Source organism: Camelina sativa, chromosome 7 (genome assembly GCF_030686135.1).
Source record: "Camelina sativa cultivar CO46 ecotype springtype chromosome 7, ASM3068613v1".
In the NCBI taxonomy this organism is placed as follows: Eukaryota; Viridiplantae; Streptophyta; class Magnoliopsida; order Brassicales; family Brassicaceae; genus Camelina; species Camelina sativa.
The window spans coordinates 23,764,552-23,787,747 of NC_141886.1; the positions used below are offsets into that span (position 1 = coordinate 23,764,552).

The 23,196-nt window shown below is 38.4% G+C and overlaps 7 protein-coding genes across 7 annotated transcripts; 5 read left to right on the forward strand and 2 right to left on the reverse strand.

Annotated features, from left to right (window-relative positions):
- Window positions 1–4,506: 4,506 nt before the first annotated feature.
- On the forward strand, window positions 4,507–7,007 carry LOC104701861 (receptor homology region, transmembrane domain- and RING domain-containing protein 2). Its single transcript, XM_010417617.3, has 4 exons — window positions 4,507–5,198; window positions 5,403–5,636; window positions 5,746–6,153; window positions 6,264–7,007. The coding sequence occupies exons 1-4, from the start codon at window positions 5,069–5,071 to the stop codon at window positions 6,851–6,853; spliced, it is 1,362 nt and encodes a 453-aa protein (XP_010415919.1). The 5' UTR covers window positions 4,507–5,068; the 3' UTR covers window positions 6,854–7,007.
- Window positions 7,008–7,313: 306 nt separating this feature from the next.
- LOC104701862 (alpha-(1,4)-fucosyltransferase) lies at window positions 7,314–9,929 on the forward strand. Its single transcript, XM_010417618.3, has 3 exons — window positions 7,314–8,337; window positions 8,973–9,146; window positions 9,225–9,929. The coding sequence occupies exons 1-3, from the start codon at window positions 7,876–7,878 to the stop codon at window positions 9,789–9,791; spliced, it is 1,203 nt and encodes a 400-aa protein (XP_010415920.1). The 5' UTR covers window positions 7,314–7,875; the 3' UTR covers window positions 9,792–9,929.
- Window positions 9,930–10,122: 193 nt separating this feature from the next.
- LOC104701863 (putative alkaline/neutral invertase F) lies at window positions 10,123–12,824 on the forward strand. The gene is made up of 4 exons (XM_010417619.3): window positions 10,123–10,779; window positions 10,947–11,378; window positions 11,464–12,022; window positions 12,437–12,824. The coding sequence occupies exons 1-4, from the start codon at window positions 10,357–10,359 to the stop codon at window positions 12,727–12,729; spliced, it is 1,707 nt and encodes a 568-aa protein (XP_010415921.1). The 5' UTR covers window positions 10,123–10,356; the 3' UTR covers window positions 12,730–12,824.
- Window positions 12,825–14,439: 1,615 nt separating this feature from the next.
- LOC104701864 (transcription factor TCP22) lies at window positions 14,440–16,482 on the forward strand. The gene has a single exon (XM_010417620.3). The coding sequence runs from the start codon at window positions 15,045–15,047 to the stop codon at window positions 16,200–16,202; it is 1,158 nt and encodes a 385-aa protein (XP_010415922.1). The 5' UTR covers window positions 14,440–15,044; the 3' UTR covers window positions 16,203–16,482.
- A 1,102-nt stretch (window positions 16,483–17,584) lies between these two features.
- On the reverse strand, window positions 17,585–19,098 carry LOC104701865 (uncharacterized). Its single transcript, XM_010417621.3, has 2 exons — window positions 18,627–19,098; window positions 17,585–18,020 (listed from the first exon to the last, which is right to left on the reverse strand). Exons 1-2 carry the CDS (start codon window positions 18,697–18,699, stop codon window positions 17,803–17,805), a joined length of 291 nt encoding a protein of 96 aa, XP_010415923.1. The 5' UTR covers window positions 18,700–19,098; the 3' UTR covers window positions 17,585–17,802.
- LOC104701872 (GCN5-related N-acetyltransferase 10, chloroplastic-like) lies at window positions 18,964–20,502 on the forward strand. Its single transcript, XM_010417629.3, has 3 exons — window positions 18,964–19,804; window positions 19,897–19,949; window positions 20,033–20,502. The coding sequence occupies exons 1-3, from the start codon at window positions 19,475–19,477 to the stop codon at window positions 20,418–20,420; spliced, it is 771 nt and encodes a 256-aa protein (XP_010415931.1). The 5' UTR covers window positions 18,964–19,474; the 3' UTR covers window positions 20,421–20,502.
- Window positions 20,465–23,159, reverse strand: LOC104701871 (uncharacterized). The gene is made up of 5 exons (XM_087456833.1): window positions 22,224–23,159; window positions 21,674–22,132; window positions 21,206–21,583; window positions 21,051–21,118; window positions 20,465–20,961 (listed from the first exon to the last, which is right to left on the reverse strand). The coding sequence occupies exons 1-5, from the start codon at window positions 22,869–22,871 to the stop codon at window positions 20,754–20,756; spliced, it is 1,761 nt and encodes a 586-aa protein (XP_087312959.1). The 5' UTR covers window positions 22,872–23,159; the 3' UTR covers window positions 20,465–20,753.
- Between the last annotated feature and the right edge of the window lie 37 nt (window positions 23,160–23,196).

A 23,196-nucleotide genomic window follows, 5' to 3' on the forward strand; every position in this document is an offset into this window, starting at 1 on the left:
ATTTTTATACGTTTTCCATTAAATTATAAACACATTTTTCTTCTTAATTAGATGGAGTTTCAATCTTTATTTATTGTTAATAAAGACACTGTCTCGTCTTGTTTGGGGGGTAAAATAGACCCCACCTTCCTGTATTTGTGATATCAAAATCACTTCCCTGAAAAAAAAACAATACCATTCGTACCACAAACTACCAATCAATAATTTGATTTGAATTTCCGTTATTTATATATAGAAAGTGGGTCGAGAATTCAAAAAAAAAAAAAATCTGTAGTAAAATACAACCGTATTCAAATAATTGATAAATTATAAATAAACCATATATATTAAAGAATAAACTTTAAAATAAAATCATATTTACTATTCTTGACAAGATGAAAATTACTAAACGATGTAATGACAATAATATCCGGTTTTTTTACATGAACTATAAAATTGAACTATTAAAGGTTTACATATGATCAGATTAGATTAATAGAAAGTTCTTTTCAAATTCACTAAGTAGTTTTTTTTTCTGAAATAACTTTAGATATAATCATAGATTCAACATATGAAGAAAATGTATTAAAAAACACATTATGTTCATTTATTGAGAATATTTTTTTTGTTCAATATTTATGGAGAATTTATTTGCGTTTGTTTTTATACATGTGTGAATTAGGCCTGTGCTCTATTAACTTTATTTAGTGTGTGGTTATAAGGTTGTGTGATTGAGGTCAAAAAAAAAAAAGGTTGTGTGATTGAATTTTAGGGACCCCGAAGAAATAAATAGTATGTAGTACAAATACACTAATATCTGTTACGCATTATATGCAAGTATGCAGTGAAAAAATGAAGTCAATAGTCAAATATCAGTGACATTTCATAGTTTCGTATACACAAATACTGTTTTCTACATCTGAAAGCTACGCAACTCAGATGATGTAATATTTGAATAGTTGTTGACATTTTATGTCCCACGCTGAAGACTGTAGTTAACATGTCTTGATCATGCTTAAGATAGATAATGAACATTTATATCAAACTGTTTGGTTTAGCGTACAAATTAATATAAAATAATAGTTTGTTTTGGATTAAATATAAGACAAATGTGTCACGCAATTCAAACATGTCAAAACTTCAAGGTGGGAACTTATTCCCCATAGGTTTGTACAATTGTACCTGTTGTTGTCTTTGTTTACTTAAGATTTGTGAAATATCAGTTTGCAATGTATTGGAAATTATTAGAATACTCGCCACTGCAGGATTGTTCCTTTTTTATCTTCTCTTCATATTTTAATCCCTGTTTGTATAAATCATATTGTTCGTTAAAGTAAATGCACATAAACAAATAAATAAGAATGAAATTTGCTAAGAACTTTTTTTGTTTGAGGTTTCTGTTTTCGTTAGAACTAAGTAAGTTTGGAGCTGGAGCACTGAGAGGAATTACCGAATTAGTGGGGAGCCAAAGAACCTAAATCCTAAAAAAACGTGGGATATTAATGATTACCTATTTCTAATAACATTATTAGACATAATTTAATTCTTTGACAACCCAAAAAGAATTTTTTTTTTATATGAACATTATTTAGTAGTTTAGTACATTATTACCTTTCATCATTGTCTGCTATGTATTCGCGTGTGTGCCTTTTAAATTATTGACTTATGTCTGAATATTATAACGCAAATAGTCTAAACAATATGTAAATCCCTAAATAACAGTATATCATGAATACATTTGGCATCTACCAAAATTGATGAAATCATCAAAAAAAAAAAAAAAAACATCTCGGTTTATTTGTATCCTAGCAGATTCTGAAGTGTCAAATAAGTGGTATAAGTTATAGATGTAAATATATATTCAGCGCTCACATATATATGTGTGTGTGTGTGTGTGTGGGCATGTGCATACTTTTACATAATAAATGGAATTCGGATGAGACAAGATGGACCGCTATAAGTGATTGAGATATGTAGATAGCTTGCGACTAAAGACACCATGATCATGTCTTCTTTAGCACATGGAAATCAATATACTTTATAAATTGTATATAGATCTATGAAATATGAATCAAGCACACGAAGCAGGGTCCAGTTATATTGTGAAGGCATCAAATCCAAGAAAATGCAGGATTCTTGAGCGACAAACAAGCTGATATTGTTCTTTCACTTAGAGTATTTTCTACAACAAAAGCATAAGCCGGTGGTTATTTAATAAAGTTCGTAACATACATTTACGAGGGGTGTCTGGATAGTGGGATAGTAGATAGTAATCATAACGAAGCTAGGTCCGTTCAGTCATCAATACTATACGGGTTTGAATTCCCCACTAACTCGTTAAAATGAAAAATCGCATTAATACAAATCACTAGTCTACATGTACAAAAACAAATAGAGATCTTATTAATACAAATCATCAATCATAACTAGGCTATATGTACTAATACAAACAGATAGACCTTTTAGATCTATAAGTTTTTTTTCAAGAACATAAGACACTAGAACCACCTAACACTAATCCACAACAATTTGATGATTGATCTAAACTGCTACATCTCATTGAAGAAAAACTACACAGTCATTGTAGTGTAGCACATAAGTATGTAAGAATATTTTATATTCTATGTGGTTTACGTGTCTTATGGTTTAATAATAAAGTTCAAGTTTATATTAACATATCGAAGACGATACCGTAATGAATCGGTTTCTATTAGTGTATTAGAATTTGGATATATTAATAACCCTCTTCCCTTATCTTAATTATATTATATAAGTAATATATATATACATTTATATGTTAAATCTATGCATTATTAAGGGGTACTATTATGAACCAGTACAACTCTTTGAAAGGTGACTATATATACATGTATATATATGTGTGGCTGTTGAATTGTTACTACAACGGTTGTGTTCTCATAAATTGAGAAACACTACCAAACTAAATACACACCATAAAAGAGATTAATGATCTTCTTCATCAACGATCACATGAAAGCAATAAAGAGTAAGGGAAGATAAAATCAATTACTGAAGACTTGGATCCATCATCAAACATAATCAAGCAATGGATCAAGGTTTGTTTCTTCTTCTCTAAGAAAGTGTTTATGGTTAAATTAGATCAAATCTAGATGATCTTTGGGATATATAGATTTCATAAATATAGAAATCTAAATTTATAAAGTAAACTAAAGAATAAAATAACAAGATTTATATGATTCCTGGCAAACAAGATACATGTTCATGCCCGCACAGTTGTGGTCCAGTGGTAAGGGAGAATTAGGGAAAGGTTGAAAGGAACTAACCCAAGTTCGATCCACCCTGGAAACAAAAATCATAGTTGTGTGGGAAGTCTGTCAGTTGGACTTTGGCCCAATTGGTTTACCTAGTAGTCAGAAATCCAGACGGTCTGACTATCCCCTGACATTAGTCGGAAAGCATTTCAAACTCGGAACAGACATTGTGGTGGCTTTTCGGGAAGAAATCCACTTTGAAGCACTTCGGTGCGTTTTTACCGAGGCTGACCGGATCAGCCGATAGGGTTTATCAAAAAAAACAAGATACATGTTCATGTAGTGGATATTCAATCTCCTTATTCTGAAAATGTGCTTTGTTGTCGCAACTTAAATTGTAATTCGAAACTCGAACTAAAGGTTCAATTAACAAAATGGGCCCTAGGTTATGTAGTTCATGGGCTTAGTTTAAGGCCGACGTTGTAAAAAGAAGACTTAATTCATTTTGTGTTTGTCATATAAAAGTCAGATAACATAGTGATAACGAATCTTACAAGGGTTAAGAAACAAAAAGTGAATTATTATTGTTCAGTTTCAATTGAAGAATTCACAGTCACACTAGTTAAACTCGTAATCAAAATGGTTGATGCATACAAAGCCACGATTATTAATAGGTATGAGCTGATTATGTATGTGTATGATGGTTTTGGATAAGAATTTTTATTAAAAACTATAATGATTATTAAATGATAGAATGGGGACCATCATGTTCCGCTGTCTTCAAGAGTTTTACGAACGGATACAAGTTATCTGGAGGATTTGTTCAAATTTATTTTAAAAATACAACTTTCCACTTCTTTGGTTGACTGTTTTATTCGAGAAGAAAACATCAAAACAAGATAAAGACCTAACACATCTAGTAGGTATAACTTAATAATGACAAAATTGACAACTTTTTTCCTCTAAAAAATTAGGTAACCATTAACTTGTGTGTGATTTTACTGCTATAAATGGTTTTCTTTTTTCTATATGATCAAACCTTAAACATCTTTAGAGCCGGTAAAATAAAATATCAGAAAATAAAACAAATATTTGACAAATTGCTTATAAATTCTTCACCCCAAGCCTTGGTTTATGTTGGTTATGCTGTGGACCGGGCTTGTTTGCATACCAATGAGTGGAAACTGTAAACCAAACGAATCAAGCCAATGGATCCACAAATACAAAACCAACGAGCGGTAATGGTAAACCAAACGAATCAATCAACCAATGGATCCACGAATACGAAACCAATGAGTGGTATTGATAAACCAAACGAAGCAACCAAACGGATCCACGAAAACAAAAACCATGAGCTGATGACTCCACTTTTGTAAATTACTATTTTTAAAAATAATTATTTTAAAGTTTCATCAGTTATCAGATCATCCGGTGATAGATGCGAATATACAAAAATGCTGACAAAGTAACCTAACAAAGCTCGAATCGGAGAATTCCAGATAAATCTTATTACACGAAACATTTTTTTTTTTTTAAGTAAATTTAGCTTTCCAAATCTCTTCTCTTTGTCTTGTCTCTTTCTCTCTGTCGGCTCAAGAAAGAACCCTAAAAATCTCCAGAAAACTAAAAAGCTCCTCCTCCTCCTCCTCAACTACCCCATTCAACGATCTGAGTCTTGTCGGGGGGTGTTTTAAATTGGTTTCCTTTTGATATGGTTTAGAATTTGTGATCTAAATGGAAGCTGACGTGTCAATTTCCTGAAACCCTTATCGCCAAAATTTCCAGAAACCGAAAAAAAAAATCGAAACTTTTTTTCTTCTTGTGTTGTTTGTTCGTTTCGATTTGTTTTAGGGACGATGATGAATCGTGCTTTGGTCCTACTGCTACTTTTACACGTTTTCACTGTTTCTTGTTTAGCTTCAGCCAAAGTTATTCTCATCAGGAACAACCTCACTCTCTCTTTCGATGACATCGAAGCTAATTTTGGTTAGTTTCTTTTTATCTTCTTTGATCTTACTTACCCCTCCTCTGTTTTGAGGGTAATGAATCGATTCCAAAATTAGATGGTTTTGATTCTGTAATTGGGTCAACGCACTTAGTTTTGAGGGTAATGAATTGAAAAAAAAAAGATGAGACTTTTTCTAATATGTTTTATTGCTAAATTGGCGATTTTTTTTTTGTTTTTTGCAGCTCCGTCAGTGAAGGGTACAGGTGAAATTGGAGTGGTTTATGTAGCTGAGCCTCTTGATGCTTGTCAGAATCTGATGAATAAACCAGAGCAGGGTAGCTCTAATGAAACCCTTCCTTTTGTGTTGATTGTAAGAGGAGGTTGTAGTTTTGAAGAGAAAGTGAGAAAAGCTCAGAGAGCTGGTTTTAAAGCTGCTATTATCTATAACAGTGAAGACCATGGAACCTTGATTGCAAGTATGAGCCTTTTCCTCTTCTTTAGTTTCCTGTTCTGATCCTATTTGTTTCTCAAATGTCTCTGCTGGTCTTTTGATGGCTTTAACATTGAGGTTTTTGTTTTTTTCAGTGGCAGGTAACTCGGGTGGTATAAAGATTCATGCGGTCTTCGTCACTAAAGAAACGGGAGAAGCCTTGAAGGAGTCTGCTGGTTTCCCCGATACAAAAGTTTGGTTGATTCCAAGTTTTGAGAACTCTGCGTGGTCGATCATGGCGGTTTCATTCATTTCGTTGCTAGCAATGTCTGCTGTTCTCGCTACTTGTTTCTTTGTCCGTAGGCATCGTATTAGAAGGCGGACAACATCTCGGTCTTCTCGAGTCCGTGAGTTCCACGGGATGAGCCGCCGCTTGGTTAAAGCAATGCCGACTCTTGTATTCAGTTCTTTCCACGAAGACAACACTACTGCATTCACTTGTGCTATTTGCCTCGAAGACTACACTGTTGGAGACAAGCTTAGGCTCTTACCTTGCTGCCACAGTGAGTTTTACAAAATACAGTAACTTGGGAACAGCTAATTATGAGTTTCTCTGATTCTAAATCTGAATCTATGTTTCTGCTTTTGTGTGTGTGTGTGTGTGTGTTTTCAGAGTTTCATGCTGCGTGTGTTGACTCATGGTTAACCTCTTGGAGAACGTTCTGTCCAGTATGCAAACGAGATGCAAGAACGAGCACAGGCGAGGCTCCAGCTTCAGAGAGCACGCCATTGCTCTCATCCGCTGGATCGTCTTTCAACTCTTCCTCTCTACACTCTTCCGTCAGATCATCCGCGCTATTGATCGGTCCTTCGATGGGCTCATTACCTTCTTTCTCTCCCGCATACGCGAGCTCATCATATATCAGACAATCTTTCCAGTCTTACTCTAACCGTAGATCTCCTCCAATAAGCGTAAGTCGTAGCTCTGTGGATCTCAGGCAACAAGGAGCTTCTCCATCACCATCACCATCACCATCACCATCACCATCATACATTTCCCATATGGCTTCTCCACAGTCACTGGGATACCCGACTATCTCCCCTTTCAACACGAGGTACATGTCACCGTACAGGCCTAGTCCGAGCAATGCGTCACCTGCATTGCCTGGATCATCGAATTATCAGTTCCATCCACTACGTTACAGTGAATCAGCCGGAACTTTCTCTCCATACGCCTCTGCAAACTCGCTTCCCGACTGTTAAATCAACAACAACAAGCGGTCTTGGTTCTGCACTTCCTGGTCATATAAGATTATTTGATTTTGCATTTTGAGTTTTTACTACGAAAACTTACGTGTGGTGCTTGTGTGTGTGTGTGTAACGATGCTCTTTATAGTTCTTTTGGTTGAGATGAACATCTTTCGGGTTTAGGTTAGAGATTTTTAATACTTTCACAATACACACAAACTCTGTTCCTTTGTAGAAAAATATGAGCTATGTATGTGTATATAGGCCTGGGCATTTGGGTGTTCGGGTCGGGTTCAGGTTCGGGTAATTCGGGTTTGGGTTTTTCGGGTTTACTAATATAGGATCCGAACAGGTGTTCATATAATTTCGGGTTGGATTCAGGTTCGGTTCTTATCGGGTTCGGGTTATTTAGGTATTGACTTTAAGAAACTTGTAAGGTATCCAAAATATATTCGGTTATGGATAGTACCTACTCGAACATATCCAAAGTACCCACAAAAACCTGAAATGTACCCACAAAACCCAAAAAACCTGAAATATAACTGTACAAACAGTTGTATAATCTAACAAATTCAACAAGAAACAATGAACTAAATCTTAAACAAATGAAACTGAGCATACCATGAAATCTTAAACAAATGAAACTGAGCATACCACGTTTCGCAAAACAATTCATATGTGATAGTGTGATATCGTGTATAATTGTTCTCGGGTATAAACAGGTATCTTCGGTTCTTCGGGTTCGGTTCGGGTAATACCCGATAAATAGTGTATATACGTTTCTCTCTTGTTGCTTGTTCAATCAAGTATACGACTCTGTAATTATAAAGCCCAATATAGAGTTCATATTAATAATACCAATTAGGCCCAATAAAGAGTCCAGTATCTTTTAGATTTTGGTAATTTGATAACTGGGACCAAGAACTGACTACGCTTAAAGTGAATGAAGAAGACAAAAGCTTCATCCCACCGTCGGCCGGACTATTCTACTCCGGCGTCGTCGAGGATCTCCGGTGGTTTGAGGAATCAATCTCACCATGCCAATGAGGCACCTCAACGCTATCGCCGTTTTACTAATGATGTTCTTTACTCTCTTAATCCTATCTTTCACAGGCGTTTTAGAATTCCCAGCTGCTTCAACTTCGATCCCGGCAACGAAATTACCTGATTCAACATCGGATCCGTTCAGTGAAGTCCTCTTAGCTTATAAAAAATGGGACTTTCGAGTGGGTTGTGCTCGGTTTAAGGAGAATCATAAGGATTCGATCCGTGGCAATGTTAGTTCGGGTTCTTTACAAGTATCTGGTGGTGGGTTGGGTTGTGGTAAGCTTAAGATGGAGCATGTTAAGGTTTTGGTTAAAGGGTGGACTTGGATTCCGGATAATTTGGAAAATTTGTATACTTGTCGATGTGGGATGACTTGTTTGTGGACTAAATCACCGGTTTTGGTTGATTCACCTGATGCTTTGTTGTTTGAGACCACAACTCCTCCGCTTCAGGTAAATTACTTGTTTGTTAAAGCATGCGTTTTGGAGAATAGTTTATTGATTTGGATGATTAGGACAGGTTAGGTTATTTCTGCCCCAAATTGGATGTGATCGTGTGATGTTTGCTGCACTCTAGCTCTTTTGTGGTGTGTTTAGGATATCAATTCTTGGAATATCTGTGGATTAGTCTCAAGAGCTGCATTTTTATGTATCTGATTGTGCTGTCACGTCTTAGTTTGAAGCTTTTGAGGACTATGGTAGGGTTCACTATTGAGTGTTTATGGTGGTTTTTTTTCAATTCAAGCTACTAGAGAAGATGTTTTGGTTTTGGGATTCACTCAAAGATACGAAAGTATGCACTATAAGTTCTTGTTTTTGTCCGGTTTTTATGACTGCTTATATGATTGAAGAATTTTGGTTTAAAAACTTTCTGTAATGCTCTTCCTGTCTTGACCAATTTGGAGATGGAGCTTCTTGTGTATTGATTTTGGAAAGTGGGGCATAGTTTTGGATGTTCAGGGGAAATTAAAATCTAATATGGTCTCATTTTCTATCAAATATGATGTGTGATCCTTCAGTGTCACAATAGGTGAGCTTTCAAATAATGTGATCCTGTTGATGCTGAGATTATTGCTTTGTTTCCATAGAGACGTGTTGGAGACCCGCTCCGTGTGTTCATGGAGCTAGAAGCCGGAAGAAAACGCTCAGGCCGTGAAGATATATTCATCAGCTACCATGCCAATGACGATGTCCAAACAACATACGCGGGTGCGCTCTTTCATAATAACAGAAACTACCACATCTCTCCACATAAAAACAATGTAAGTAAACTCCAATTCAATATGCATTTCTCTTTCATTTTCCTCTGTTGTCTAATTCGATTGTTAACCATTGCACAGGATGTTCTGGTGTATTGGTCTTCCTCAAGATGCCTCCCTCACAGAGACCGTCTCGCAAAGAGCCTACTCGACCTGATTCCCCACCATTCTTTCGGTAAGTGTCTAAACAATGTCGGTGGCTTGGACGCAGCGCTCTCTATGTATCCAGAATGTGTTGCCGAGTCCAACACTGAGCCAAAATGGTACGTTCACCTCCACTGTGCCATGTCACACTACAAGTTCGTCCTTGCAATCGAAAACACAGTCACTGAATCATACGTGACCGAGAAGCTTTTCTATGCGCTCGACTCAGGCTCTGTTCCGATATATTTCGGGGCCTCTAACGTGCAAGACTTTGTCCCTCCGCATTCCGTGATCGACGGTAGCAAATTCAGCTCGATGCAGGAATTGGCTACGTACGTGAAACGGCTCGGTGATGATCCTGTGGCTTACTCGGAGTACCACGCGTGGAGGCGGTGTGGACTAGTGGGGAACTATGGGAAAACCCGCGCAGTGAGTCTTGATACGTTGCCGTGTCGGTTGTGCGAAGAGATTAGCAGAAGAGGCGGGAAGAACGCCGGAGTTTGACAAGCCGCCGGTGGTTTTACAGGTGTGAGATTGTTTACATTTAGAGCGGTTTCTGATTCTGTAAATGTATCTCATGATCTGTTTCTGATATAATGTTAATAAAACACTGAAAATATAGTACTTCTTTTGTGGGAAAAAGTTCCTTATTGTAAATGTAGTAAATAGACAAAAATTAAATGACATACACAAACGTGTAGTTCATAAAATCATTTGGTAAATCAAACAATTATTACATACATGTGTCTTTCTAGTGTTATCCATTAAATGCTAGATTTTTAAGCTAATTAAACTAATTTTTCTTTAAATTCACCATATATTATATACATAACAGATATGCACAAGAAGTACAGAAAGAGAAAGAAAGAAAATAGCAATAGAAATCAATTTGATATGGTGAGAGATATTTCCATCCGCGACAAGCCTAGGCTCAAATCAAAACGTTTTGACAGCTTCCTAGATCTCTCTCTATACATATGGGTTCCTTCTCTTAACGTCAATTGTTTTTTTCTTTCTCTTAAACGTTCTCAAAGTTTTTGTTGTTCACCAAGGTTAATTAGCTATCTCCATGGACCGGCCAAAGAAACGGGACGTGCTACGAGCGGTGTATTCGATGAGCTGTCTATGCGAAAATGGCGAAAAAAAGGGAGGAGAAGGGATTCGACCTGTGAGCTCGATGTGTTCGATGTCCAAAATGACGGATGAAGACCTTCTGTCTCGGCTGCCTCACCGGCCAAGACTTAAACTAGAACGGAAAAAATCATACGATGACATGTCGTTAAGCCTGTATGACAGTGCATACTCATTAGACGGTAGGTCTGGTGGTTGGGATACTCCATTATTCTCCATAAAAGACTCGTTTGATCCTAACCCAATGGTCACAGAAGCTTGGGAGGCTCTGCGCCGATCTCAGGTCTATTTCCGGGGAAACCCGGTAGGAACTATTGCTGCTTGCGACCCTGCTTCCGAGGAGGTCTTGAACTATGATCAGGTATGGTTTTGTGTTTGTTTCTTTCTAGTTTATTTGTGAAATTTACAAACGATGATTATTTACGATATATATTCTAAATGTTGGGAGTAGTGAGACGTTTTGGCCAAACTATAACCAATATATAAATGTTTTGCTTCGTTACAATATTTTTTTTTGTCAATTGTAAGGTATTCGTACGAGATTTTGTACCGAGCGCTCTAGCATTTCTAATGAAAGGAGAGCCCGAAATTGTGAAGAACTTTCTCCTGAAGACGCTTCACATCCAGGGACAAGAAAAAAGGATCGACAGGTTCAAGCTTGGTGATGGTGCAATGCCAGCAAGCTTTAAAGTTCTCCATAACCCTATCAAGAAGACGGATACCATCATAGCTGACTTTGGAGAGAGTGCCATTGGGAGGGTGGCTCCAGTTGACTCCGGCTTTTGGTGGATCATTCTCCTCCGAGCTTACACTAAGTCTACAGGAGACCATTCTTTAGCCGAAAGACCCGACTGCCAAAAGGGAATGAGACTCATTCTATCTTTGTGTCTCGCTGAGGGTTTTGATACTTTTCCGACTTTGCTTTGCGCTGACGGTTGCTCCATGGTTGATCGGAGAATGGTAAAATCGCTCTCCTCCTCTTGCCTATGTCTCAAACTATTTGAAAAGTCATGCAAGCTACTTTAAACTTGATGTTTTATTGTAGGGCGTTTATGGGTACCCGATAGAGATCCAAGCCCTCTTTTTCATGGCTCTTCGTTCTGCACTCTCTATGCTTAAACACGATTCCGAGGGTAAAGAGTTCATGGACAAGATTGTGAAGCGGCTGCACGCGCTGAGCTTCCACATGAGAAGCTACTTTTGGCTCGATCTCCAGCAGCTTAATGACATTTACCGTTACAAGACGGAAGAATACTCACACACCGCAGTAAACAAGTTCAACGTCATCCCTGAGTCTATCCCTGATTGGATCTTCGACTTCATGCCTCTCCGTGGTGGCTACTTCGTAGGAAACGTAGGTCCTGCCCACATGGATTTCAGATGGTTTGCGTTGGGAAATTGTATTGCAATTCTTTCCTCCTTGGCCACGCCTGAGCAGTCCAATGCGATCATGGACCTGATTGAGTCCCGGTGGGAGGAACTTGTTGGAGAGATGCCGTTGAAGATATGTTACCCGGCGATGGACAGCCACGAGTGGCGGATTGTCACTGGTTGTGACCCTAAGAACACAAGGTGGAGCTACCACAACGGAGGCTCTTGGCCAGGTGAGTTACCTTCTTTCACAAGTCATAGATATATAAATCACATAAATTTTGATTGGGAATATGTTTATGTCATCCACTTTCAAAAAAAAATAAACGAATGAAAACAAATAAGATAGAATATGCAAGAGTCAACAAGACATGAGTGAAGAATATTGTACTTCTTATAAAATACTAGATATAGTAGAATGGTTTATTATTTATTTATTTTGGGAATCCGATGCCTCTTGGGATTATTTTGCCGTCGAAAGAAAAAAAATAGTGAAATACAATATTCAACTCTTGAAATCTGTTTATTAAGTAGAATATGTCATTCTTCTATACGCACATTTGACTATTTTTGATTTTTTCGTTTATATAATCATTTAACTAATACTGTTGTGTATATCTCATGTGGGTGATATATGCAAAATGTAGTGCTTCTATGGTTGCTAACGGCTGCTAGCATAAAGGTTGGACGGCCACAAATAGCACGACGGGCAATAGACTTGGCGGAGGCACGGCTGTTGAAAGATGGATGGCCGGAGTACTACGACGGGAAGTCGGGAAGGTTTATCGGAAAACAGGCAAGGAAATTTCAGACATGGTCGACCGCTGGCTATTTGGTAGCCAAGATGATGATGGATGATCCAACGCATGTGGGAATGATCTCAATGGAAGAAGAGAAACATATGAAACCTCCTCTTAGAAGATCTTCTTCTTGGACTTGATGTGCATTTTTTAATTTATTGTAGCGCCTTTTACAATTACCATTAACAAAAAACGAAACATATTCATTACTCCGAAACTTATTTTATGTGGAAAATTCAAGAATGGGTATCTTGGGATCACTTTGGTACCATAGTCTAATACCGACCACCAGGTAATAAGGGGACGGGGGTAGAAAGAGCCATTGACTATTGACCATTGACCTATCAAAGTCTTACAAGTTACAAGACACAATCCGACAGAAACGAATTAGAAAAAGAATACTTTAAAAAAAAAACAGAGAACGACCATTCGATTAATATCATGTAGGTCTGTAACCCCACACACACTTCCAGTGATTTTTGGGTACCTTTACTACGTCAAACGCAATAAAATCGCATGTTACTAATACCAATACTGTATATGATACTTGTGTTAGGTTATGCATGTTTTGGAATTTTGAATATGTCTATGTGAATTAAAAATAGTGAACTCTCAAAGCTACGGTCTATTTAAAAAATATAAGTTCTTCTACAGAATATTTCAGTGCATTTAGGTAGACTAATGGAAAAGCAGGTGAAACTCTATGAGCCTCTATACACACAAAGTAATTACTTTGTGTTTCTTTATCCATAAAATAGAACCCCATAAGCGATAGATACTTAGATAGCTAGCTAGATACAAAATGAGCATATCCTGATACTGTGATATATATATATATATATATATATATGATATATCCTAATGTTTTGGGGTTTCTAATCTTAATATTTTCGGCTTAGTTCATAAAAACTAGGGAAAAGAATCGTAAGTAATCATAATTTTCTCTGAAATTCATGATCCAACATCATAGTTCTAAAAAAAAAAAGTATTGGATCGCACTTTGTTTACTTTTGTGCTTGACAGGGTCAACGAGTTTGCTTTTTTTGTCCTTGTTTTATTCCTGATTTTAGGCCATTTAACCTTTTTTTGTTTGTTTAAATTATTTTGGTGGGAAAAACGGTAAATTATGTTTTGTTTACTTTTGCCATGTATCATGGACTTTGAAACTTGAAATCCAAAAATTGGTGATAAACTGTGGACATAATATAGCAATCCCCTAAACTAAAAAATGATCTGTTTTGAGCTAATAAATCATAATAGTGATGAGTCACAAAACAGATCCTTTTAGTACTACATGCGTATGTGTGTTTTGGTTAGTATGAAAGAAAAGCTTTACAAAAATAATCAAAATCAAACTGTTGCTCCCAAAGAAAATATCAAAGATGTAGCTTTTTTATTTATTCATGTGGAGGGAATAAGAATATGAAAAAGAAGGCTAATAACGGGTTGTTGAAGGAGAGTGATTAACATGAATCACCGCTCACCAGTAACGTCTTTATCGACAAAAATAAAACAATCCCTTTTAAAAAATGGTGAGTGGATCAGTATTAGCAACCACCAAGATATAATCAACTATAATAACATTGATTGATCTTCTTCTTCTTTTTTTTTCACTAAAATAATTATTAACCTAAATTAGGTGCATATAATTTCTTTGACTCTATAGTCTATATAATCTATGCTATATATACAACGTGGTTTGTATAATTTCAAATGTAAAATAACCAAAATTGAAAATTGGATCTCTCTCCTTCGCGTTTACACCACAAGTGCTAAACTAAAAGTAAACATCACGTAGTATTCTTTATCAAAACAATCTACACCTAAATTAAAGAGTTAAAACTACCACATAATTTGTGTGTAACATCTATCATTCAAAATCCAAAAGATCATAATAAAACCTATATATATTAGTTTAAGAGTGTTCCATTACAGATGAAATGGACGATTTAGCTCGTTTTAAGAGTGTGTTCCATTTAAATAATTATTTATTTCAACATAATTAAGAAAGTTAACCATTGGCAAAAGCAGTGTTAATAGCAGAGAGAGACAGAAGAAACAAGAACAGAACAGTGTGTGTAAGCAAAGGAGAGAGAGGAAACAAATAAGTCAATAAAGGTTGAAAAAAAGAAAGAGAGAATAGGATTAGTTTTGCTCCTCCTCCTCCTCCTCCTCCTCCTCCTCCTCCTCACTCTGCAATCACACCAATTCATATCCACTTGTTTTTATCCTTCTCTTTCTCTCTCTCTCTCTCTCTCTCTACTCAACTCAATCATTCTCTCTTCTCTCTCTCTTTCTTTTAGTAAAGCAAGCACACAGCTTTCCTCTCTTAGTCTAGTCTCTAGATCTCTCCTTCCACAGTCACTTGCTTCTGATTCGATGTCAAGACTCGGAATTTACATGGGTTTTGTCTAAAGATCGTTTTTTTTTTTTTTAAAAAGGGTTCTTGGAGAAGATGGAGCTCCACACGAATCAGAATTCCGGTGTTTCGGACTCGACCCTTCAGCTTAATTCCGGTGATAAACACTCGATTCCTTTCGTCGGAGCTATGTCAACGACGACGAGTTCCACCTCTAATTCAACTAGCACAAGCTCAGGAACCGCTCTCGCCGTTGTTAAACCCGCCGCCAAAAAGCCGTCTAAAGATCGGCACACTAAAGTCGACGGCCGTGGACGGCGAATCCGTATGCCGGCGATGTGCGCCGCTAGAGTTTTCCAGTTGACGAGAGAGTTAGGTCATAAATCCGATGGTGAAACCATCGAGTGGCTTCTCCAACAAGCCGAGCCAGCTATCATCGCTTCAACGGGTACCGGTACGATTCCGGCGAATTTCTCGACGCTTAACGCTTCTTTGCGCGGTGGTGGCTCTACCCTCTTCGCTCAGCCGTCAAAGTCTGCTTCTTCGCCACTCTCCTCGTTTCATACCACCGGAATGTCTCTGTATGAGGATAGTAACGGTACTAACAACGGATCATCATCGGTTGATCCTTCTAGGAAGTTGCTTAATTCAGCAGCAGCCGCTCAGAACGCGGCGGCTGTTTTCGGGTTTCATCATCAGATGTATCCGCCGATCATGTCGACGGAGAGAGCTCCGAGTAATTTAGTGAAGTCTTATAGAGAAGATTACTTCAAGGAGCCTAGTGGTTCTGGAGCTGAACCAAGTGGGAGTTCTCAGAAACAAGGTCAGTTTCAGGATCAAGAATTAGGTCAGGGGGGTCGTGCTGCTGCGACGGCTAATGTGGTGCCGCAACCTATGTGGGCGGTTGCGCCTGGGACTACTAATGGAGGAAGTGCGTTCTGGATGCTTCCGATGAGTGGTTCGGGTGGGAGGGAGCAGATGCAGCAGCAGCCTGGTCACCAGATGTGGGCGTTTAATCCAGGGAATTATCCGGCTGGGTCAGGACGAGTTGTAACTGCACCAATGGGGTCAATGATGTTGGGAGGTCAACAGCTAGGATTAGGAGTGGCGGAGAGCAACATGGCGGCTGCAATGCGTGGTGGTAGTAGAGGCGATGGTTTGGCCATGACTCTGGATCAACATCAGCATCAGCATCAGCATCAAGAGCCGAACCAAACTCAAGCTAGTGAAAATGGTGGTGATGATAAAAAGTGATAAGACCACCTCATGGGTCATTCTGATGATCGACCACACTCGCGTTTTAAAGATTCGCGATCTGCGGTTTTGTGGTTAGCAACTCCAGTCTTAAAACATGTTTTGGCAGTTGAATGCTACCATGCCTGAATGACAAAGATGTGGTTTCTAAGCTTTTGAACATATTTGTTACATCATTTGTGGGGTTTTTTTTTGTGTGTGTGTGTTTGTGGATTTCATCTTTTCTTTTGATTGTGAGCTTTTGATTAATAGATATGTGAATATGTTGATCTTTCTTGAATTTTGGGAGATCTTTCTACGATTCATATGGATCAAAAGCAGAGTTTGAGAATTCAGAAGCTGAGATCAACAGCGTCATGAGGGACTCAAACCAGATGCCTATTTCCTTTGTTGAAAGACAACTGCAAAGAAAGGAACCCAAGACTAATGCTGAAAGCTGTGAAGAGCCCTAGAGATTATATGGTAAGCAGAAGCAAAGTATCGGGTAGTTGCTGATGCGACTTTGGTGCTTCGTTGGCTTCTCAAAACCTTGATGTCAAATCAATTACTCAACCAGTTCTTTGTTGTGATAATTTTGCATTGGACTATCACTAATACATGAGCTAATACAGTTCGCGTGTCAGGCTGTCAGCATGCTGATGCTCTAACGAAACCAATGATGTTGTTACTTGAAGCACACTCTTCCAAGGAATACAAATATACATCTTCCTTTACACTCCGTTTACCCTTGGTATGCGAAATTGGTGTGGGCTTTGTCTCACTGGTCTTGTTTTATTCGAATCACTAACTCCATCATCTCTGAGAAATTAGAATCACTAAACCAATTTTAAATTTCCAGCAGCCGTAAATTCCCAAAAACCAATTTTGAACAATTTGCACTGACGAAGCGGCTAAATATTTGAAGTTTAGTACTTTGTCAATGTTCCAAAGTGACCCCAAATTTTGACAAATTTGCACTGAAGAAGCGGCGAAAATCTCGTGTCTCTTTCACCGGAACCCCAATATCAATCACCGACCAGGCGAGTTCAAGGGAAAATTATAAGATGAGATGACATATAAGAAGAAAAAGCCATCGACTTTGGAAAACAGAAATCTTAAGGTAAAGAAGAAAGAGATAATGAAAACGCTTCGTCCTCAAGTTCTTCATCTTCTGCTTTTCATCCTGCATTTCTAATTCTACTGTCGTGAGTGGCTCATAGAATGCGAAACCCTAATTCCACTTGGGGAACAACAAGCCGAAGCCTTGGCCCTTCTTCCTCTGGGAATATCTCCCTTCTATCACATCTGGTTATGCTCTTTCGATGCGTCTTTCTTGGCGTTTCCGAGATTTTTCTACGATTGACACAAAACTATTCTAACATAATTTCCAATTCCAAAAGAAGTAAGAAAAAAATATTCATATGGGATTATCATTATTGCAGTATTGAACTGCCAGCAAAAGGAGGAAGAATTAGGGGGAAAACAAACACTTTACCATAACAATAAGACTTGTAGCTAAGATCCAAAGGGAGAAACAAGAAACTCTCTTGCAAAAGCAGAGTTTTGAGGAATCATACAAATTATTCAAGCTGGGGAACACACAAAAGTGTCCTGAGTGACTTCAACCAGAGGCGGTCTTCCTCTGCTGGAAAACGACAGCAAAGATAGGAACCCCAACACCGATGCTGAAAGCAGTGAAGACACCGAGAGACATCTTGAGAGCTTGGAACTTCATGCGGTCCAAATTGTACATGTGTTTAGCGTGGAGGTAGTATGGCTCATCGTGACCATGCCCTCCGCTCATCTTCTTAACTCCAGTCGAGTGGAAGCTTCTGCTCACTGTTGACAGTGATAACAAAGAAACATTCAGCAAGTTTTTGAAATGTACCAATCATCAGACACTTAAGGGTCATCTTATATATCTCATTCAATTTCATGAAATACATCAAAACAAGCTGATCCTAGTACTAGTAGAGCCTTGCTGCTACGATACATAACTAAAGCATGAACATGAAAATCTCGTAACTGCATAATAATGGAGTCTTTAACCGATTAAACAAACCTATATCAAAGCATGAACATGAAAATTTCAGAAGCAAATTGAGCACTTTGCATAGGTTCATCTATAGCACATGTTAAACACCCTAATAGACATTTGTAGATTTCATTGATAACAATTTCACAGCCTTTTCATAACCATCGAGCAGAGATGCGTTTCAAACAAAAATTTGAATTCCAAAACTTAAAACGCTTGAGAAATCGAACGAAGAATCACATCGGGAACATGGAAATCTCAATCCTTACAATGAAAAAGAAGCTATACCAAAATCAATCAGAGTTTTCAATTTCTGAGAAATCAAAACAAAACCCTAGACTATATAAAAGGGGAAAAAAAAAAAAGAAATGAGAAACCAATCAAGCAGATGTTATTTATTGAGTACTGACCAGATCTGGAGACTGATGCTTCGGAAGAAGCAATGATCTTAGAGACAGATCTGATGCTGGTGCTCAACGCCATGATCAGAACTAATCGAGAAACTGCAACAACAAAAAAAAGATGAACGAGACGACTTCTCTGAAACTTTTACGGCGAATCTATTTGGAGAGGAGAGACTGAGAAAATGGGATGATGATAGTATTCACACGTGCCAACGACATCTTCTTTTAGGCCCGGCCCAGTTTCTCTTACACAAGGCCTCTTTTGCTTTAAAAAATTATTTCACATTTCAATAATTTATTTCCTTACATTATAAAGGCCTCTTTGTTCAAGGACTTAGATTTCAGTTTTTGGTGACTTTGCTTTTTAGATTTGTGTTTTGGTGTTTGCTTTTAATATGCATCCATTTTTTTTTTGGGTTTCTTTTCTTCTTTAGACTAAAGATCTTAGGGACATTCAGTAGTCCATCGTCTAATGACTGCGAGGACATCATGTTGTCTGTCGCCTCTTATAGTTTTAACTTCTAACTTTTTATCTGTGTTCAATAATAAAATTTAGATGAAAAAAAAAAATAAATCATACGAAGTCAAAATTTAAAAATTCTAGACAAACTCTCTTAAGTGTAGGGTTATAGGAGCTCCACGTGGCGCAAAATAGAATCTGAAATAATTCATCTACTCGATGGTCCTCAGCTAGAGATGATGATTCTTATTTCTTAACCACAAAAGAACCAGACGATGGAAGCAACCAAGAAGCGTATCTTATCTTCTACAGTTCATATTAAAAACGCACGAAAGTGAAACCAATAAAGATTCTTTTAAAAAAAAAACATAATAATAATGCTAGAAAAATAAACATGGCTCACTTGCAACAGAGCCTCTACTCCGCCGCTAGGCGAGAGTTTTCTTATCCGGGAAGGTCCGGTCAGGGAAAAGATCAAGAGAAGCTGACTTGGAGCCGTTTTCCTGTGAAAGTACGGTGCGCATCAACCGAGTCTTTAACGAGTTTGACTCATGATCATGCGGCTGAGACAGAGTTAAAGTATCTGGTGAGTCAGCACGGGTGGGACGTGAGGAGATTGAATACAGACGACGAGGATGAGATCAGGAGAGTGTCTCTTGTTCAAGCCGACGCTTTCCACATCCCTCTAGCTCTTTTCAATGATTTCTTCTTTCTGTTTTTTCAGGTTTGTTTAGCATAATTCTCTAAATCTGTAGTTAAGCTTCAATATTAATTTTGATATATGTATGAGGATTTTGCTAATTTTGATATTTGCAGGCAGAGGTACTCTCAGCACTTCTTTACAAACTAAAGAATTCACCATCTGACAGGTAAAAAACAAATGACAAACCTCATTTCCTTCAATACTTGTATAATATCAAAACGTTAGTAAAGTTGTAAGAAAATGCGACAGATATGCATGTCTTGTGGCGGAGCAAACGAGCGAAGCTGAAACTTCGTCGAGCACTAGTGTTGTCGGTGTAGTTGACGTCACAGCTCAGAATGAAAGTTCAGTGCTTTGTCATTTCCCCGGTGTTGAAGAATATCTTTACGTCTCGGGGTTAGCCGTCTCAAAAGCTCAAAGGAGAAAGAAGATGGCAAGTACATTGTTAAAGGCATGTGATGTTTTGTGTTATTTGTGGGGTTTCAAGCTACTTGCTCTAAGAGCTTATGAAGACGACGCAGCTGCTAGAAATCTCTACTCAAACGCTGGTTATGACGTAGTTGCTACTGATCCCTTGTGGACCTCTACTTGGATCGGCAGAAAACGCCGCGTTCTTATGACTAAACGCTTTTCTTAGACTGTTTTCTTCGTGTATATTTTACATTAGCCTTGCACATTGCATTGACAATAATAAGCACACTACCATCGAATTGGATACAGAGTACATGTGCAACCAAACTGAAAACTGAAATTGAAGAGGACCATCAAGATACCTAGCAAATTATCCAGACGTCAAACTTTTCTACAAAAGGGTTAAAACTAGCAACACGACCATGTTTCGTTACTACATCTAAGTGGACAAAAGCTGCAGATAACGTTTCTTCCTAAAAGATGTGAAAGCCGACCAAACCTATTGACATTCGAGAACCTGACATGCTCCTTAGAGCGAACAGAAAACAGAGTCAGTGAATCACGTGGACGGTCTGGTGAAGAGTGACATCCCCTTTAGATCTAGAGGCGGGAGTCCCGGGACATGATTTCCTTCAGGTCCCATCCAGAGACCTCCATTGTGATGAGGAGGCAGCAGTACTGGCGACTGACTGTTGTTGCTCTTCTCTGTTGATGTTTCTTGCTTCTTCTTCACAAATTCAAAGAACTCAGCAACCTGGCGTGCGTACCTTTTAATAAAAGAAAAAACGTCTGTTAGAAGATTTAGGATTCTTCAATTAAGTTATGGTGACATTACAGTAGTGTAAGAAGAACTTACTGTGCCTTTGCCTCTATATCTAGACTGAAGTCAATATTGGGTTCACAGTCCAAAACCAGAGCAGGGACCTGTTGAAACCAAATAAACCAGTCTAAGCAAAAATCCATCTCTAGACTCCTAGCACAAACATACAAAAATAAGGTAGCTTTACTTACTTTCTGGATACTAGAATGCATATGATTCCCTTCCAAGTAAAAGACGCGGTCTTTTATATCAGGATGCAGAGAGCTGTCCATGTGTAAAGACGGTTTACTAACAGACAACACACCATGGTTTCCGCTCTCAAACGGGAGAAGCCAGCTCTCATGTTTCTCGTGCAAATCTTGGAGGTACTTCAACGAGACTCCACCTTCTTCAGTTCGTTTCCTGAGCATCATCCGCTTGTGGCAAGTGTCTGGACTCGCCCTCAAGTATATAAACCCATCAGGAACAAGTCCAGGTAAACAAGAGACAACCGGATCAAACCACGAATCATAGATGCTGATCTCCATCTCGTTCATCCACTTAGCTTCATGAACCGCACGCACAAACACCTGAAGAATGTCACGTTCCACAAAATTTAAAGTTTGCAATCACACATTCCAAAACTATCAGTTTTTTAAAACATTTGCTTTCAAAGTTACCATTCTGTCACTGAAGACACTCCTTTCCATCAGCCTGAGAGGTTTCACCCCAGAAGCAGACTCTTTCTCCTGCATTAGCCGAGTGACGAACACATAGTTCTGGAAAGTATAAGCATACCTCTGAGGCTCAGAGTAGAAAGCATCCAAGATATTGAAATGGTCAGGTCCAACATCTTGCCACTTAGCAACTGGCTCAGGAACAATCTCAACGAGGTCTTGTAACTCCACCGTCTCATTGGCTATTCTCTGAAGAAAAGTTGATTTACCGACACTAATGTTCCCTTCAACACAAAACGTCAAACGTTTCTTTGCATTCAGATTAGGTTCAGGGCCAGAATCTTTCAGCTCATCATCCACACTCTCTTTGATAAACGTTGTTATACTCTCCGCATGGTTCCTATGTATAATCCCAACAGAGCTCCTAAGATAATCAACCATCTTCTGACTCGCTTTCCAGAACTGAGATTACAAATCAATCAAAGAATGAAACTTTCAATTATTATCTCAAAAACCCACACAAGTTGCAAAATTGAAGTTTTCTCAAAAATACCTTATCTTTATAAAGCTTCTTGAGCTCAGCAACATCTCCAATCCCATTATCAACAAGCTTCCTCTGATTCCTTAAACCCACTCCAGGAATCTTCAGCAAATCTGGGTTACCGATAAAGTCACCACTTCCACTAGAACTCCGACTTCTACGGCTCATCCTCACAGGCTTTTCATCTTTCTCCTCTTCATCTTCTCCGTCAGACTCTTCCTCGCTCTCCACCACCGCGTCAGCAGTAGCATTAACCGTGCTTAAGCCACCGTTAGACTCCGAGCGAAAAAACGCACGCCACGTCCCGGTCCGACCGATCCAAGCCCGGTTCGTACTAGGGGTTCGACCGTCGATTGAACACCGGCAAGCCCGGTAACCAGCTGTTGAGAACCGTACCGACGCCGGTGCTGCTGGTCTATGAACACTCCTCTGTAGATAAGCAGAGAAGCCAACACCGCCTGAAGAAATAGAAGCCGTCTTCGTCGGCATAGCGGAAGTAGAGAAGAAACAAGTGGATAAAGGTTTAGGAGTGGAATAAGGAGTGAGATTTTTGACGGGGGTCTTAAACCCTAGTGAGATGAAACCGGCGGCGAAAGAGTTCACCGGAGTAGAGAGAACAGGGGTTGAACAAGTAGTACTTTTGCACAGAATCTTCTGCATCGTTTCCTCCTTAACCGAGCATTTCACATCACTCAGAGAAATAGAAAACCCTAGTTTCAGAAGAGAGAAGATAACAAAAGAGAAGAGGGCTTTTGTGTGGGGTTTTGGTTTGAGCGCAAAGACAGAGGAGGAAGAAGAAGAAGAAGTGAGAAAGTTTCGGTTTTAGGGTTTTTAATTTTATTGATTAAAAATCATTAGCGTGGTTTAAGTAATTAATTAGAAGATATGATTATGGGACTAATACGTTATAAAATTATTTATGGGGCAAATACGTTAAAAAACAAAAAATGGTGTAATGATGTGTCTGTGAGGTGTTTTTTGTCAT

Coding starts and splice junctions, on each gene's coding strand:
- LOC104701863 (XM_010417619.3), top strand. CDS start 10,357: ATGGACCGGCCAAAGAAACGGGACGTGCTACGAGCGGTGTATTCGATG. Junction 10,780..10,946: donor AGGTCTTGAACTATGATCAG/GTATGGTTTTGT, acceptor GTCAATTGTAAG/GTATTCGTACGAGATTTTGT. Junction 12,023..12,436: donor CAACGGAGGCTCTTGGCCAG/GTGAGTTACCTT, acceptor TGCAAAATGTAG/TGCTTCTATGGTTGCTAACG.
- LOC104701864 (XM_010417620.3), top strand. CDS start 15,045: ATGGAGCTCCACACGAATCAGAATTCCGGTGTTTCGGACTCGACCCTT.
- LOC104701872 (XM_010417629.3), top strand. CDS start 19,475: ATGGCTCACTTGCAACAGAGCCTCTACTCCGCCGCTAGGCGAGAGTTT. Junction 19,805..19,896: donor TCTTCTTTCTGTTTTTTCAG/GTTTGTTTAGCA, acceptor TGATATTTGCAG/GCAGAGGTACTCTCAGCACT. Junction 19,950..20,032: donor AAGAATTCACCATCTGACAG/GTAAAAAACAAA, acceptor AAAATGCGACAG/ATATGCATGTCTTGTGGCGG.
- LOC104701862 (XM_010417618.3), top strand. CDS start 7,876: ATGCCAATGAGGCACCTCAACGCTATCGCCGTTTTACTAATGATGTTC. Junction 8,338..8,972: donor CCACAACTCCTCCGCTTCAG/GTAAATTACTTG, acceptor TTGTTTCCATAG/AGACGTGTTGGAGACCCGCT. Junction 9,147..9,224: donor TCTCTCCACATAAAAACAAT/GTAAGTAAACTC, acceptor ACCATTGCACAG/GATGTTCTGGTGTATTGGTC.
- LOC104701871 (XM_087456833.1), bottom strand. CDS start 22,871: ATGCAGAAGATTCTGTGCAAAAGTACTACTTGTTCAACCCCTGTTCTC. Junction 21,119..21,205: donor TGCATTCTAGTATCCAGAAA/GTAAGTAAAGCT, acceptor TGGTTTCAACAG/GTCCCTGCTCTGGTTTTGGA. Junction 20,962..21,050: donor GATATAGAGGCAAAGGCACA/GTAAGTTCTTCT, acceptor TTTTATTAAAAG/GTACGCACGCCAGGTTGCTG.
- LOC104701861 (XM_010417617.3), top strand. CDS start 5,069: ATGATGAATCGTGCTTTGGTCCTACTGCTACTTTTACACGTTTTCACT. Junction 5,199..5,402: donor TGACATCGAAGCTAATTTTG/GTTAGTTTCTTT, acceptor TGTTTTTTGCAG/CTCCGTCAGTGAAGGGTACA. Junction 5,637..5,745: donor CCATGGAACCTTGATTGCAA/GTATGAGCCTTT, acceptor TGTTTTTTTCAG/TGGCAGGTAACTCGGGTGGT.
- LOC104701865 (XM_010417621.3), bottom strand. CDS start 18,699: ATGGCGTTGAGCACCAGCATCAGATCTGTCTCTAAGATCATTGCTTCT. Junction 18,021..18,626: donor AGCATCAGTCTCCAGATCTG/GTCAGTACTCAA, acceptor CACTGTCAACAG/TGAGCAGAAGCTTCCACTCG.